General features: G+C 45.6%; 1 protein-coding gene across 3 annotated transcripts in view; it reads right to left on the bottom strand.

The window, feature by feature from the left end:
- Positions 1–17,936, bottom strand: part of MACO1 (macoilin 1) — a 71,151-nt gene that overhangs the window by 16,529 nt on the left and 36,686 nt on the right. For all 3 annotated transcript variants that reach the window (XM_040979592.1, XM_040979594.1, XM_040979593.1), the window contains one exon: positions 43–201. In XM_040979592.1, the coding sequence (XP_040835526.1) occupies positions 43–201 (159 nt within the window). The remainder of the gene's footprint in view (positions 1–42; positions 202–17,936) is intronic.

The raw sequence follows: 17,936 nt of genomic DNA, 5'->3' as shown, positions 1-17,936 counted from the left end.
CCGGGCATCGGGCTCAAGGCCCAGGTGCAAGGGGGCACTTACTTGTTCTGTAGCAGCTCGTTCTCCTGCCGGAGCTGGCCCATTTCAGAGCGAATTCCTCGTTCCGTGCTTGAGAGGGAGCTGATCTGACTGCGCAGCTCCTGTTCCACTTGCCGGCTGGCTTGCAGGTCAGCCTTTAACTTTTTAATGTCTTGTTCCAGCCTAGAAGGAAAAATAATGTTTTCATCAGGACAAAAGAAGCCACTGAGCTCAGCAACAACCCTAGCTGAGAGATCTGGGGCTGCTGGGGGGATGGCAGAGGCCCTGCTGGCAGCTCCTGCCTGCCCCAGAACTCCCAACAAAATCCGTCAGTAGGGCCCAATTTCATGCAGTGTTTCCCGACTCCTTCCACTAGGGGTAACTTCCAAGATCCACCTGTCCACCTCCATGTCTATGAACACTGCCACTGGAAAGGCAGGGCTTCTGAGTGCCCATGCCGTTATCAGGAAAAAGACATGCCCCCCAGCGAAGGAAGTGTGTGAGAACAAACAGCCTGTGACTCACCACACACTGCTGAGATACTCTGACAGATTAGCATCTACTGTCTGAGCTTCCCTCCTGGCACTGGCAACAGACTCCTAGCCCATGGGCTCCTTTGCTACACCTGTTCCTAGGTGCTGTGACGGGGCAAAGAGCATACCACATTCCACACAGCACTGGCTGCGCCCTGAGAATCCTAAGCAGCTTCATCCGGGAACTGAGGCCTGTCTTTATTCTTCGAGCACCGCCGACTCAGGCTACATCTTGTTTTCTTTACTCTAATTGAGTCTCACTTTAAGCCATGTGTACTGGGAGACCAATAAATGTACAAGTCATACTGAAAAGACAACACAACAGACACAATCAAGCGTCTTTCTCTGTGAGAGCACTTCATAATTTCAGTGGGGCAGAGACACGTAACTGAAAAACAACACAAGGCAAGTTAGGATCAAACGAAAGCTAGAAGGGGTAACAATAACAGTTATTAGAAAGAACTGCTGTGCCAAGTACTGCTGGAGCTTTGGATGGTCTGAACTCATTTCGTCTGTACAACCATGGGCTAAGTGCAACTTCCATTCCCATTTGTCCAGCAGAAGAAATCTGAGCCAGCAATGGCTGCAGCCCAGGGCTGTCCCCATTGACAGCTGCAGAGCCCCGTCTCAGCCAGACAGGAGCTTCATCAGGCACAGAGGAGCAGTGCTACCCATATTCTGTGGAGTAGAGATGGAGAAAGCTGGGCGGAGACAGGAACTCAGGACCTTAAAAGTGAAAGAATCTGTGTAAAAGCGAGCAAGGGGAAGGTAGGCTCCAAACTCAGAGGCAGGACCAGCCAAGAATCTATGACACAAGGATGGCCAGTGCTGGGAAGGATGGGAAGTAGAACAGGTGCAGCACGCAGGGTGTGGACAGTGGCACTGCAGGTCAAGGAGACAGCTTTTCCATCCAGACACAAACTGGCAGGTACATCAAGGACTGAACACACCAACAGAACCAAGATCGCCGGCGAGCTCTCCTTGGGACTGGCAGCTCCATGGACAGAGTCTCAATACACATGTTGTATTAAGCACTGAGGATTAAAAGGCCTACCACAGTGGTCAGCACTTGCTCAATGCACATCGCCTGACCTCCCTTAGCAAACCAAAGAACATTCTGATGTGCTCATCTACCTCCCGGCAACATGGAAAGAATTTCAAAATCCAAATCATCAGCTGTTGAGAATAGTCATTTTGTAGCTGTAATAGCCAATTCTCCCGGCCAGTGCCTCGGAGCACGGCCTGGAGACCTTGTGCTGCCAAGGCCGTGCTGCGCCGTGCCTCCTGACACGTCCAGCTCCCCAGGGAAGGGTCACAAGCTGACCACACACCACACATTCCCATGGCCAGTCATTCCAGGAGAACATACTCAGAACTGTGTCTGTGACGTCACTCTGGGATGTACCCTGACAGTTTAATGCTGTCAAGGTATCCCTAGTCGTAAGTGTGGCTGAGGAATATGGCAGGTGAACTGACATTATTGAGAGGCTGATTTCACAGACTGTGGTTTGCATTTGGGAGAAAAGGCTGGTTTCTCCAGCAGAATAGGGACTTAGCATTGTCAAGAAATGGGGGCTCAGATCAGGGTTCTACACAGAGCAGTGGTGCCAAGGTTGTGCCCCTCAGCAAGGTGGATGTTCCCTCCCAGGGAGCTGTAACTCCCGCATGCCCAACCCAGAAAGTGAAGCTCAGGTTGGTCTAGGGGTTGAGCATGACACACTTGTGGACAGTCACTGACTTGGTTCTTCATCAGCAAACGAAGCAGGGTCACACGCAGATGCACACAGGAGCCAAGTCCCTACACCCAGCCTGCTGCGCTCCAACTGGGCCCTAGTTGGCAATGAAAGAAACACTGCATGTGCAGCAGCTAAGAGGTCACTGACTTTGTCCTTATTACTCCTCTTCTGTTGTTTAACGGTTAACGCCAATTTTCCTGCTACAAACTAAGAACAATTTTATTCAGACAGAAATTCTAGAGTTCCTTAAAAGATGTAAAAATCCCAATGAGTTAATATAGTTGATACCAAAACGCGAAAAGTGTGAGCGTGGATTCTGGGGATCATGAACCACCCAACAGCAGGGGAACCCTCTCAGAGAGGATTGGCAGCACAAGCCAGTCACAGTAAAATGAAGCCAGCAGGGGCGGCCTGTCCCTAGGCAAGTGTTACAGGACAGGGAGAGAAGCAAATTCTCCTGGCCAAGCCCTGCAGCGTGTTCCTGGGTCTGTGGATGCGCTAAGGTGGACTTTGTCGACCAGCAGACCTTGGAAAGATGTTCTCAACCCTGGAGCAATGAAACCAACAACTTCTCAGGACAATCAAGGCCACTCTGGTGGCACCCTTAGAAAACTCTTCCCCACGTGAGGGTCTCTAAGGCGTCATTAAATGACAGTCTCCTATCCCCAGGTGCTGATATAGTTTGACAGCAAGGAGCAGTCTCCTCTGCTCCTCCCCTACACAGAAGGAAAACTCAGAGGCTAACATGCATGAATCCCTCTGAATTGGGTAGACAACATTCAAAAGACAATAAAAATTAAAAAAAAAAAAGAAAGTAAAACGAGTGATTCACATGAATGCTTATGCTGGTTGACAAATTCACACATTAAACATCTCAGAACTGTGCAGTGCTCTGCACGCGTGTTAGACTTGAACAAGCAAATATTTAAAACACACATGACTCCATCTCAAAAGAGAAAGAACTATGACACTTCATGATTTTCCAAACTGTGATCATTCATTGTATAAAACTCTGAATGACTGCTTTTCCAAACTGTTGCAGAAACCCTCTAAGCTGGTACCAGTATCCCCAGTGCAAGGAGTACCACTCTCCAGACACAGTGCTAACAACCACACAGTCAAGTGGCTGAATGAAAAACTTTTCAGTTAGTTTTACAATTTATGCTGTGCAATACTATACTTCTTTTCAGCATAAGGCATTAATTTAACCTTAAAAATTAACAACTTAAATCATTATTTTTCAAAATTTATTTTTATGAGCCCAGCACAATAGCCCAGTAGCTGGAGTGTTCACCTTGAACGCGCCAGGATCCCATATGGGTTCTGGTTCTAATCTGGGCAACCTGTTCCCATTCAGCTCCCTGCATATGGCCTGAGAAAGCAGCTGAGGACAACCTGAAATCATGGGACCCTGTACCAGCGTGGGAGACCCAGAAGAGGCTCCGGACTCCTGGCTTCGGATCAGCTCAGCTCCAGCCATTGCAGCCACTTGGGGAGTGAATCATCAGATGGAAGATCTTCCTCTCAGTCTCTCCTCCTCCTCTTTGTACATCTGACTTTCCAATAAAAATAAAATAAATCTTAAAAAAATATTTCTATTGGAAAGGTAGATTAACAGAGAGAAGGAGAAATGGAGAGAAAGATCTTTCATCTGTTGGTTCATTCCCCAAGTGGCTCCACCAGCCAGAGCTGAGCTGGAGCCAGGAGCTTCAGGATTGCCCACCTGGTTGCAGGGTCCCAAGGACTGGGCCATCCTCCACTGCTGTCCCAGGCCACAAACAGGAATCTGGATGAGAAATGGAGCAGCGAGGACATGAACTGGTGCCCATAAGGGATCGTGGAACATGCAAGGTGAGGATTTAGCCATTGAGTCATCACATGGGGCCATAGATAATTTTCATAATGAATTATTATGATACCCCATTGTATGGATATATAAGATGATCCTATTTTCTAAGATATATCTATATGTCTGCATTTACTCAGTTAAAAAAACAATCTATGCCATGAATTTTAGAAGAACTGTGTGAATTGACAAAATGAACTGAATTAAGCCTATCAAGTGCTAAGAACATTTATTAAGCAGATAACCACTACTTGCCTTAATGGCATACTTAATCTTTTGGTACTGTAGGTCAGCATTTCCTAGGTAAAATGTATTCACATAATTTACTTGTGCAAAGCACCAAGAAAGCCGATTAAATGGGGTTAAGAGGTTAATGAAAAATCTTCAAATATATTCATGGAATTTTATGAAATGTCAATAGCTGCACCCAAAATTAGAAGCTGGTGATCAGGAAGAAAATGAGGCAGAAGTAACAGTCTGCAAATTTTGCAAATAATGTTAGCATACAGGGACCAAAAGAACAGTGAAAACAATCATCTACAGGCTCAGAACTGAGTCCCCCTCAAGAGTTACCCTCTAATCCAAAACAGCAAACATTGAGCCAGACGTGCCTCAAACTTTCAGGCCTAGTCAGGACATAACTAACTGCATGTTCTGCTCATAGAATTCAACGGGGCCAGTCTCTACCTGTAAAGAGGCCTGCCCCATCGGCATCACTTTGGTAGCCTATGGCAAAGCATGAGTCTGTGTACAAGAATGGTGTTATTTTTTGGGATGGTGCGATGGCTCATCTAGCTAATCCTCCACCTGCAAGAACCAGCATCCCATAGGGGCACTGTTGGTTCAGGTTTTGGCTGCTCCACTTCCCATCTAGTTCCCTGCTTGTGGCCTGGGAAAGCAGTGGAGGATGGTAGAAAGCCCTGGGACCCTGCACCTGGGGTAGCAGACACAGAAGAGGTGCCTGGCTCCATATCAGCTAAGGTCCAGTCACTGTGGCCATCAAGGAAGTGAGTGAGTAGATAGAAGATACCTCTATACTTTTCCCTAAGTCTGCCTTTTAGGAAAAAGAGAGAAACAGAGAAACAGAGACAGAGAGAGAGAAAGAGAGGTGTTATTTTTGCCTACATGTACACGCTGAGATTTTAAATCCTTACATATTAGGTCCAGACAATTTTCCTAGTCACTGTACTGAGAACTATAGAGCCAGGAAGCCCTCCATGTAATGTGACACTTGGCCTGGCATGCCACTTCACAAGGTTGAGGGGCCTCTTGACCAAGTTTGACTTTCCAAATATTACCCAACTAGATCAACCTATAATACCAATTATTATTATTTCAGAGGAAAAGACTTCCATTTTATTAAAAAGATTTATCATTTTTATTGTAAAGGAAGATTAGATTTATGGAGAGAAGGAGAGACAGAAAAGATCTTCCACCCACTACCCAAGTGAATATATAGCCAGAGTTAAGGAAATCTGAAGTCAGGAGCCAGAAGTTTCTTCCAGGTTTCTGAAGTGAGTGCAAGGTCCCATGGCTTTGGCCCATCCTGTACTGCTTTCCCAGGCCATAAGCAGGGAGTTAAGTGGGAAATGCAGCAGCTGGGACACGAACCAGTGTCCATATGGGATCGTAATGCTTAGAGATAAAGGATTAGTCATTGAGCCAATGCACAGGGCTCAAAGATTTTAACAAGCTGTGGGGGAGGGGACAGGTGGGGATGGGACCCTCCTAAATGATGAAAAGGAAGAAGTTGGCCTGGGCCCAACACAATGGCTCAATGGCTAAAATTCTCACCTTGCAAAAGCCAGGGTGCTCGCATATGGGTGCTAGTACTTGTTCAGGCTCCTCCACTTCCCATCTAGTTCCCTGCTTGTGGCCTGGGAAAGCACTAAGGATGACCCAAAGCCTTGGGACCCTGCACCCACATGGGAGACCCAGAGGATGCTCCTGGATCGGCTCAGGTCTGGTCGTTGCAGCCATTTAGGGAGTGAGCTAGTGGATGGAGCATCTTTCCACCTCACCTTCTCTCTGCAAATCTGATCTGCCTTTCCAATAAAAAAAAAGAGTTCGGCCTATGGCTAACTAAGAAGGAAAAAGCCTAGAGGTGTATCTTACCAGTACTCATGTGTCTGCTTCTACTTGAGATGAAAACTGAAATATCTGAAGAGGCAGGGAAATGCTACATCAAAATGCCTGTAATTCCTGTCTCCTGCAAATGACTTCAGTTATAGTGCACTGATGCTCAATGAAGACTGTCAGTGACTTCTGAGGTTTTTTATTTTTTGTTTTAAGATTTATTTATTTTTATTGAAAAGTCAGAGAGAAAGAGACACAGAGAGAAAGATCTTTCATCCACTGGCTCACGCCCCAACTGGACGCAATGGCCAGAGCTGAGCAAATCAGAGGCTACGAGCCAGGCGATTCTTCTGGATCTCCCACTTGGGTGCAGCGTTCCAAGCATTTGGGCCATTCACTGCTACTTTGCCAGGCCACAAACAGGGAGCAAGAAGGGAAGTGGAGCAGCCAGGAAATGAACCAGTGTCCATATGGGTTCTTGGCACATACAAGGCAAGGATTTTAGTTACTAGGCTACCGTGTTGGGCACTTCCTTTAAAAAAAGGGGGGGGGGGGTTGGTTTGTTTGTTATTGGAAAGGTAAATTCACAGAGGAGGGACAGAAAGATCTTCCATTCACTGGTTCATTCCCCAAAGAGGTGCAAAGGCCAGAACTGGCATCAATCTGAAGTTAGGAGCCAGGGGCTTCTTTTGGGCTGCAGGGTCCCAAAGTTTTGGGCCATTCCCTACTGCTTTCCCAGGCCATAAACAGGAAGCTGGATGGAAAGTGGAGCACCTGGAACACAAACAGGTGCCTATATGGGATCCTGGCGCATCCAGATGAGGATTTAGCCATTTAGCCATCCTGCAGGCCCATTTTTGGAGCCTGATTGAGAGTTAATGGGGCCTGAGCCTGTGCACTGAGAAAGTTGGGGGCCTGTAAGCAGTGCATCTCTGGAGCAGCAAGTCCTGACCCAGCTCCTCCTCGTTCCTCCCCTGGCCCATGGGAACATGAGGGGTTCTGCTGAACTCTCAAGAGTTAGGGACAGAGTGCTCCAGGCTCTGCAAAGGGACCTCCCTGCTGCTAGCTCCAAAAGGAAAGGGGTTTCAGAAAGTCAATTGAAGCCACAGGGCCAAACAACTGAAAGGTGGCTTTTCTATCTCACCCCGCGCACCTGCCAAAACGACCTGCTTCCTATTTTGATATCTTCCACATTTAAATACACCACCTTCCATAAGAAAAAAAAAAAAAAAAAGACCTCCATTTTTCTATCTCTTCCATTCTTCCAGATCCAAATGCACATGTAACAAAAATAAAGCTCTCTAGTATATACTTTGGTTCCTTCTCACTCCGAACCCCTGAAATCCACACTGGTCATTGGCACTTTACAATTGGCATGGCCCTGTGCTAGTTTCTGTGGTGTGTGTGGTGGGGTTGCATGGTGCCTTTTCCTGGGGATTTATGTCATTTCCAGTAAGGCTAGAAGTCCTTGAAACCAAGGGCTACCTAAGCTATCAGATCAGAAGCTCCTACTGCACCTCTTCCAGAGGTGTCGACCTCCTCATGCCCAGAATAGAACGGGGTCAGGGTATGACAGCCCAGGCTCTGGAAGCAACCTATTTACTGCTACAGATAGAGTTGTGATGGGTCAGAGTTTTAATTTAAATCACTCTGCAAGAGAGGCGGCTAAGTGGATGTGTGCTTATGAAGCAGACAGGTGCACATGGGAAGACAGAATGAAGAGCTACCGCTTCATCTAGATAAGAACCTAATTCCATTAGGAGTTCCCCTGGTACACATTAATCAGACAAGACAAGACTTGTTTAGGGACCACACAGCTGTCTGCAGAAAGCTGAGCTCATAAATCAAAGTTTTTTCCCTAGAAAAAAAGCTTATTACCCTTGGTACCACCCACACTCCAGGCCTTTCACACCAACACAAGTAGCACAGGTCATTCAGAAAAATTTAAGTACATGGTAGATGTGTTCCAGGATGAGAGAGGCCTACACTGACCTGAATCTGCTCCAGTGTCTCCCTAAAGCACAGCTTTGCAAACACTGGAATACTGAAACAAAGCTGCCTCGGGACCACTGTGGCCACAACAACTGCTTACCAGACAAGGTTTAAAAATAAACATTCTGCTGACTTGATTATTACGTGGAACCACATTACAGAGAACCTTATGTCTCTCGGCTTCTTAATCTGTCACACACAAAACGTACATGCGTTAATTTTCCCTAAAGAATGCAGAGAAAGATGACAGAAAAAGGATCCTAGAGGTTTTCATTTAGGGAAATATCCTGATATATTTAAATTCTTTAACAATAAAGTTATGACGGCCTGGCGCGGTGGCCTAGTGGCTAAAGTCCTTGCCTTGAATGTGCTGAGATTCCTTATGGGCACCGGTTCTAATCCCAGAAGCTCCACTTCCCATCCAGCTCCCTGCTTGTGGCTTGGGAAAACAGTCAGGGATGGCCCAAAGCCTTGGGACCCTGCACCCGTGTGGGAGACCTGGAAGAAGTTCCTGGCTCCTGGCTGTGGTTTGACACAGCACTGGCTGTTGTGGTCACTTGGGGAGTGAATCATCGGACAGAAGAAGATCTTCCTCTCTGTATATCTGACTTTGCAAAATAAATAAATAAACCATTTTAAAAAATAAAGTTATGAGTGTCAAAAGTGACATTTTTAGTAAGATCCTTAAAGGATTAGGGTTTGATTTAACTGTATCAAAATCTAAAAAAAATACAACTATCGGGCCCGGCACAGTAGCCTAGCAGCCAAAGTCCTCACCTTGAATGTGCTGCGATCCCTTATGGGCACTGGTTCTAATCCCAGCAGCTCCACTTCCCATCCAGCTCCCTGCTTATGGCCTGGGAATGTGATTGAGGACAGCCCAAGGCCTTGGGACCCTGCACCTGCATGGGAGATCAGGAAGAGGCTCCTGGCTCCTGGTTTTGGATCAGCTCAGCACCAGCCATTGTGACTGTTTGGGGAGTGAATCATTAGACAGAAGATCTTCTTCTCTTCCTCTCTGTATATCTGATTTTCCAATAAAAGTCAATTAAACCTTTAAAAAATGCAATTATCTGCTGATGTAGCAAGTGGGAGATGCAAACACATATTTATACAAAAGTGATTTTGCTGCAATAAGAAAAAAAACCAATGGGGTCACAGTGGCTCAACTGGTCAATTCTCCCTAATGGTGCTGGTATCCCTTATGGGCAGTGCTTGTATCTCAGCTGTTCCACTTCCCATCCAGCTCCCTCTTGATGGCCTGAGAAACCATCAAAAGATGGCTCAAGTCCTCGGGCTTCTGCACACACTTAGGAGGTCTGAAAGAAGCTCCTGGCTCCTAGCTTTGGATTGGCTCAGCTCCAGCTGCTGCAGCCATTTAGGGAGTAAACCAGGGGATGGAAAATCTTTCTCTCTGTAGCTTCTTCTTTCTTTATTCTGCCATTCCAACAGAAATAAATCTAAGGAAAAAAAAAGGACTTGAATATTCAATAAAAAACTGCCTGCATTCCTGCATTTTAATAAAGATTAATGAATCTGCATTTAGAAACCAAATTATTAAAAATCACTGCAGAAAAATATTGAATGACATGGGAGAATGTTCATGACAGTGAAAAATCTTAGTCATGAAACCTTATATATGTATATATGCATATATATACAAACACACGTACATCTATATATATATATGTAGAGAGAGAGAGAGAGAGAGGCAGAGAGCAAGAAAAAATGCTGAGGATATACAGCTAACAGTGCTTATCACCTCACCTTCAAAACTGGCTATAATAAGCATGCAAAGTTTATACTTAGCATTCTAATTATTTTATAATGAAGAGGAAAATTAATTTATAATTTAAAAAAATTATTTGAAAAGAAGACAGCCAGATTCAGATAGAAAAAAGATCTTTCCTCCACTAGTTCATTCCCTAAGTGCCCACAGTAGCTGGGGCTGTGCCATGTCAGAGCCAGGAGACTGGAATTCCATCTAGGTTTCTCAGCTGGATGCCAGGAACCCAAGCACTTGAGCCGTCCTCTGCTCTGCTGCCTCCTGGGGAGTGCGTTAACAATGAAGCTGGAATTGGAAGCACGCCAAGCCTATAACAACATAGGCCTTCCATCATGTGTTGAGGGGATGTCCTCACAAAGTTACTTTAAAAGAATGGCCGTGGGGCCCAGCTCCCTGCTTATGACCTGGAAAAGCAGCAGAGGATGGCCCAAGGCCCTGGAACCCTGCACCCACATGGCACACTCGGAAGAGGCTCCTGACTGCTGGCTTCAGATTGGTTCAGCTGGTTTTGCAGCCATTTGGGGAGTGAACCAGTGGATGGAAGATCTTTGTTTCTCCTTCTCTCTGTAAATCTGCCTTTCCAATAAAAGTGAATAAATCTAAAAAAATTTCGATCTTTAGAAAATTGTGACTGTTGATCTGCTTTGCACAGCTATTGAGCGTTCACTGTTACTCTTACATTTACTCATGTCACAGGCCAGTTTCAGAACAATGCAAAAACCTTAGGGAAAATCCACCTCCTTTACTTCATAAACTTTTGGGTCACTCCAAAAATGGGGAACTTCTGAAGTTGCAACTGGCTTGGTTCCTAAATCTACATCAACTACTTGCTTTCCATCAATCACTACCAAATCATCACTGCCCTAAATCTGGATTCCAGAACCAGAGTTGAACACTTTCTGCTGGCTCTTCAGGAAGGCCTCTGGCAGAGAAGGCTCTGCTCTGACCACGGTGCTGCTACCACACGGAAGGTGCTCAGCAGCCTGGACTCTACACCAATGTGCTTGTGAGTGAACAGAGCCTACACCTGGATCCTGGGGGCTCTTGTGTTCCAAGAATACAACAGAAAAGTCTGACATGGAAGAAGCTGGCAGTGTTAGGCATGGGCGGGGGTCTGAGCAGTTTTCCGCATCCCATGGTTTGAGAAAATGCCAGAAGGCCCAAACCACCCCTCTGATCACAGGCTGCCCTTGCTCCTTCTAAGCGGCCTCCAATCTCAGAGAGGCACAAGGGTTCCCTAGCAAAGAGGTGGATTTTGGCTCTGGGGAGACACTGTCAGCCGGGGCTAGCTTTCCAGCAGCACAGGTAAGTGGAGGGGATCAAATGGCAAAAAGAGCCATCAGCGCATGGCAGGTCAGTTCATGGGACTTGGCAGATACTCCGCCACGGAAAAGTTATTGCTCTGAGAGTCAACTTGGGATTGGTGGTGCCAGGGGGTGGGAGGGAGCAAAACACAAGCCTAACAGGAAAGGTCAAGAACGAGGCTGCCAAGCCCAGAAACATGTGACACTTGACCCTCCCGTACAATACGTTTAAACAAAGAAAAAAAAGCTTCTAAAAGAGCTTCTGAGAGATTTCACTTCAACATCTATTTTTGGCATCTACTCAAATTATCAGAAGATCTAGCAACACTGGCCCTTTGAGGAGTCTGAGTGCAAGCTTAACGTAGCCCCTGGGGGACCAGGGCTGAGGGGGACATGATGGGTTCTTTTTTTGACTCTCTGGGCACACAGCAAAGATCAAAGGCACCTTATAATGGAGGAGAGCTGTCATTTCTCTTATTAAAAAAAAAAAAAAAAGCCAAAACCTGCTCTAATTCTAAGAGTCCCAGCTACTCCAAATAGTCAGTTTCGGCATGAGGATGTGAGTAATACTCAGACTATGGTTCCTTTTCCTCAGGTTACCTCCCCTTCAGGGAATCCACCCCCATCCCCTTAACTGGAAACCTCAACTCATTATGTGCCAGCAGAGGGGCTGACTCAGTTAACATAAAGCCTCTCTAAGCTGTGCAGTAGTTCCTTTTTGAGCCTTGACAGAAACGTTCTAGAAACCAATGTTTCAACAAAATAAACTCTCAGGCTTTGGCAAAAATTTTTCTGTGCCTTCCCTCAAAATCATTTATGTGATATTTTGCCATTGGTTTATCATCTCCTGGATATGGAGATTCTTAGATTCATTGCTAAATTCACAGATGCATGTTTCTGCAATGCCACAAGGTTTTCAAGCCACAAAAAGCATACAGCCTTGTTTAAGCATACAGTTTTCAGCCTTGTTTAAGTATACAGTCATCACAATTCTACTGAAACATTTATATATCAGAAAATTGGTTTTAAATCCCTTCAGTGGTTAGAATGAATTCCAACTGTGTTATGAATAGAAACAGGTCTAACCAAGTAAAATTGCAGGCACCAAAAATAGTATGAGCAAGAAAAATGAAAATAAGATTAGACAATGTGTATCTACCAGAGTGCTGGACAGATGTAAACCAAAAACGTGTCTCCACAGAGGCCAGAAGTACACAGAACTGACAGAGTACATGGATGGCTCTACTAGTTATCTTTTTTACTTAATCATTTCCAAATTGCTTGGTAGCTGCTGAATCCAACATATTTCACGTAGTCTAATTAGGATCCCTAAGTCTCCAGTTTTCATAGACCTCATTCTAAAATTCCATGCGTTTCTATGCATCCTGGCCTATACCCACAGGCCCCAGAGAAGCAGAGGCCTCCCCTGGGAGCCCCCTTGGCAAACAGCCAGCTTAGTCATATGCAACCCCAGCTTCTCAGCATGGCAGCTACAGGCAGCACAGCTGGGTGAGGCAGCAAGGGTCAAGTCCCAAAGCCCAAACTGCTGCCTCTAAAGTCATATTTTCTTTTGCAAACTATCCTTGACACACAGGCAAAACGTATGCAAATACAAGAGAGCAAATAATGCACCATTCTCTCCATAGCACTGGAGGTAACACATAAGCAGTGAAACTAACTCTTCAAAAACAATTTGTTTATTAATTGATGTGACAGGCAATGAGAGAAACACAAAGAGATGACCTATCTCGAGATGCACTCCCCAAATAACCCCTACAGCTACGGCTGGGTCAGGCTAAAGCTGGGAACCAGGAACTCAACCTGGGTCTCCAATGATGGTGGGGGAAGGGACCATGCAGGGATTCAAATACTTGAATCACCACCTGTTGTCTCCCAGGGCACACATGAACAGAAAGCTGGAACTAGAAGCAGAGCTGGGATTTGCACCCCAGAGCCGGGAGGGCATCCCAGGAAGCATCCTTTGACAGAAGATTGGAATGAAGGATCTGAGAGCTCTCTTGGGCTACTAGCAGGCAAAGAAGGAGGGAGGGCCAGACTCTCAGGATAGCTGCATGAGACCAGGCTGATCCCAGACTCCTTAGCCCTGCAACACAACCACCTCACGGCAGGGCAGCCAACTGTGTGAATTAAGCAGTCCCGAAGGGGACTTTGGTGCCTTGTTCCTTCTAACTTCCAGAAAAATCCTCACATTTCCTGCCAGAGTCTTGGGGAAAGTACTGAAAGAAATACTGAAATATAAAACTTCATGGGAAATACCAAGGAAAGAGATTTAAAGAAAAAAATTTCGCTTTAAGAAAAAAAAAATTGTTTTTGAAGAAATAAAATAGACAATGACTGCCTAAGAAACAATGATTAGTCTGACCCTGGATGTCTGGTCCTGGGTTGGTCTCACACAAATAATATTTAGGTGGTCTGGCCTGAAAGAACTTTGAGTTATATTGCGATGCAAGCACCAAGCCCGCCTTATCCACTCCTTTCTAATATCCCCCCCTCCAAACACAGAGTCACTACTCATCCAACAAGCACCTTCTGTGTGTGGAGCACACTGTACCAGGATGAACAGGTGAAGTCCTTCCCTCACTAACTATCCTGCTGTAAAAATTCAAGTTGTGAGGACACTAACGATGCAGAGTCAGGAAGCACGCCCTACACACCACAGTCAACCACCTGCTCATATTTCAGGGAAATTTCTGGGTGTGTGAGAAATACCTGAACCCAGAAAACACACATTTAAAGGGATTTATATACTCCTCCCCGTTTCGCTATCCTCTGTCCCTCTGTTAACAACAGACTTTGAGTTCATCGCATCGCTTTTTTTCATGGCAGGCTTCCACCCTCTCAAAGGTTCTTAGCAGGCTTTCCTCTTTTACCGCTATGATTCTTCTGCTTAAGGCTCTTCAGAGCCCAAAGGACGAAAACGAACAGTCTCAAATGCCACCTCGGAGTCACTTGCCCAGTACTGTTCACCGGCCCTACTTCATGGATTGCAGCTTAGTCTCACTTTCTCCCAATAATCAAGTCTTAGCGTTTTTCATTCCTGTTTTGTGCTTACAACCTCAGGCTAGATGCTCGGACATTTTTTTCTCGCTTTCTGTTACAAACTTGGACCAACAACTTTTCACCCACTCCCAACGCTGACTCAGACCACTTTCTGACAAGATATAAGAAAAGAAAGAGAGGGGACCTGTGAGATGGCTCAGTAGCTAAATCTTCCCTTGCAAGCTCTGGGCTCCCATACGGGTGCCAGTTCATTTCTGATCCAGCTCTCTACTAATGGCCTGGGAAAGCAGTAGAGGACAACCCAAAGCCTTGGGACCCTGCACTTGTGTGGGAGACCCGGAAGAAGCTCTTGGTTCCTGGCTTCAGATCGGATCAGCTCTAACAATTGCAGCCACTTGGGGAGTGAATTGCTGAATAGAAGATTGATCTGTCTCTTTCTCTCTGTCTTTCCTCCTCTCTCTGTAAATCTATCTTTCCAATAAAAATAAATTTAAAAAAAATGTTGGAAAGGTGGACAGTAAGAACTGGGTCTTCATATTCTTCCACTAAACAGCATTCCCTCTTTACTCTTCACCTGACTGTATCACACAGACAAATCACACTGATCCACTATCAGTATCCAAAAACCTGGGCAGTTCTTTTTTTTTTTTTAAGATTTATTTATTTTTATTACAAAGCCAGATATACAGAGAGGAGGAGAGACAGAGAGGAAGATCTTCCATCCAATATTTCACTCCCCAGGTGACCACAATGGCCCGTGCTGCACCGATCTGGAGCCAGGAACCTCCTCCAGGTCTCCCACATGGCTGCAGGGTCCCAAGACCTTGGGCCATCCTATACTGCTTTCCCAGGCCACAAGCAGGGAGCTGGATTGGAAGTGGAGCTGCTGGGATTAGAACCGGCGCCCATATGGGATCCCGGGCGTGTTCAAGGCGAGTACTTTAGCCACTAGGCCACCATGCTGGGTACCAAAAATAAATAGGTCTTTTTAAAAAATTCATAATATGAAGTTATTTTTCTGCCTTTTTAATTTTTGTGTTTCTATTTGTTTTAAATGCAGGTAGTGGCTACAAATTGAACTAACATTGCCTCTGAGACTGGCATCTCAGCCAAATTTTATGGCCTCATGGCTAAAATGTATAGAAAAATATCTAGACTTTCAGAATGCTTTATTTTCTTTTCTACTAGAGAGACACTATTCTATGCTATTTGTAAATTTTTGTTCTTGCCCGAGGTGCCAGGGCATGTGCCTACCCGTGATCAGAAGAGAGCCAGCTATTGTATACCCTTGAAAACTCCCAGGATGTCTGAGAGCTCAGCTCTGCTCGGCACTAGCTGGGGAGTCAGCGTGGTGAAGGCAGCTGAGGGCCACCAGGACGAAGTCGGCCCAGCTTGGCGGCAGCAGACCCACCAACCCTGAAAGACTGGAAACCAGCAGCGGTGAGAGCATAGTGGAGCCCGGGTCTGGCCAGGCTCTTACTTCCTGGAAGGCTTTGTGTCCTGGGCAGCAGGACTGCACGTGCTGGTGAATTCCTCGAAATTCTGCAACCTTGGATTGGGAGGAGCCTCTTCTGAAGGGCAAAACAGCAATCTGGGGAAAGTTGTCAGGCTGTGAATATTCACTTGCTCATTCCTCTCCAGATTCATTTTGCTATTTTAAGCACACCAAAATGTTAGCTTAGTTTGTTCCTATAATTAGTTGTGTTTATTTGGAGAGTTGAGAGCCTAGGGGGAAATGCAGAAAAGTTTCTCAGGACTTTGTCCAGGAATCTTTAAGCCTCTGGTGGCACCGCCTCAGTGAGAACGAGGAATAGAAAAACACTTTCAGAAATGTTAACGCCTTCATTTGCACCGAGGGGTATTTTACCGTCATATCTACGAACTAATTGATATGACCAGATCTTGGCATTAGTGAAATATTTTTAGAGTTTATGGATCAGTAACAGTCTAATTTATAAATTATGTTCTTTTTTTAAAGATTTATTTATTTTTATTAGAAGATATACAGAGAAGAGAAGAGAAGAGACGAGATGAGACAGAGAGGAAGATCTTCTGTGTGACGATTCACTCCCCAAGTGACCACAACGGCCGGTGCTGAGCCAATCCAAAGCCAGGAACCAGGAACTTCCTCCAGGTCTCCCGTGCAGGTGCAAGGTCCCAAAGCTTTAGGCCATCCGAGACTGCTTTTCTGGGCCACAAGCAGAGGGAGATGGATGGGGGGATGGAGCTGCCAGGATAAGAACCAGAACCCATATGGGATCCCGGCACGTTCAAGGTGAGGACTTTGGCCGCTAGGCCATCGCACCGGGCCCTCATGTTCTAATGTGCTGAGTATGTTGTAGTAATCTGGAACCAGTGGCTCCCTCCCCTTCACTGAGGGAGTAAAACATCACTTGTCTTTACTGTACTTTTTATATTTGACTTTATATCTGATGTTCCAATAAAAATATCCAACAACAAAATATATATAAATTGGTCCATAGAATGTAGAACTATTGAAATCAAAGTCTTTTCTTCCGCTGCTCCCCCTTTTAGAGATTTGTCTTCATTGTAAAGGCAGTTACAGAGAGAGGAGAGGCAGAGTCCCATCCGCCGGCTCACTCCCAAATGGCCCCAAAGGCCCTTGCTGAGCCAGTCCAGAGCCAGGAGCTGGGGTCTTCTGGGTCTCTCAAGTGCATCCACAGGCTCAAGGAATTGGGCCATCCTCTGCTACTTTCCCAGGCCATAATAACTGAAAGCTGTATCAGAGGTATAGCTGCTAGATCTCAAACTGATGCACATATGAGATGCTTGTGCCACACACAGGCAGAGGCTTAGCCTACTATGCCACAGCACAACCCCACTACTGCTGCTTTTGTATTCAAGACAAAAATCTTCTTTTGTTTTTTTTAATGCAGTGGTCGTTTTATGTCAACTGATTAAAATAATTGAACTGTGTGTCAAAGCTGAGCCTCCTCAGGGGTTCAGAAGAGCAATGGACAGCATATCCAGCTGCACATGGAGGATATGGTAGTACACTGGAGCCTGCAGAGGACACCTGGTACCACAACAGAAGAGAGAACAAGTTGATCAACAACCCCAGCCAAGTGTTGGCAGTGAAAATCTGGGAAGAAAATCAGACAGAAAATGTTCTTCTCTGTCTCTCCTCTCTATATAGCTGACTTTGAAAAAAAAAAAAAAAAGACCCACAATTTTCTTAGTAGAATAATGTTTAACAAGATTGAGTGTAACTTATTTATTTTTTATAAGATTTTTTTTTAATTGGAAAGTCAGATATACAGAGCAGAGGAAAGAGAGGAAGATCTTCCATCTAATGACTCACTCCCCAAGCAGTCGCAACAGCCAGAGCTGCACTGATCCAAAGCCGGGAGTCAGAAACCTCTTCTTGGTTTCCCACGCAGGTGCAGGGTCCCAAGACTTTGGGCCATCTTCTATTGCTTGCCCAGGCCACAGGCAGGGAGCTAGATGGGAAGTGAAGCAGCCATATGGGATCCCAGCATGAGCAATGTGAGGACTTTAGCCGTTAGGGTACCACACCAGGCCCCAAATAAGTGTAATTTAAAATGATTTGTTTTTCCAACTAAAAAAAAACCTAAGAGACTTCCAACTCTCACCTCATATTTT

Source organism: Ochotona curzoniae, unplaced genomic scaffold (genome assembly GCF_017591425.1).
Source record: "Ochotona curzoniae isolate NIBS_2020 unplaced genomic scaffold, NIBS_Ocur_1.0 contig_3255, whole genome shotgun sequence".
NCBI classification, from domain to species: Eukaryota; Metazoa; Chordata; class Mammalia; order Lagomorpha; family Ochotonidae; genus Ochotona; species Ochotona curzoniae.
Note: the sequence above shows the minus strand (reverse complement) of the source record. Positions and strands in the feature narration are given on the sequence as shown.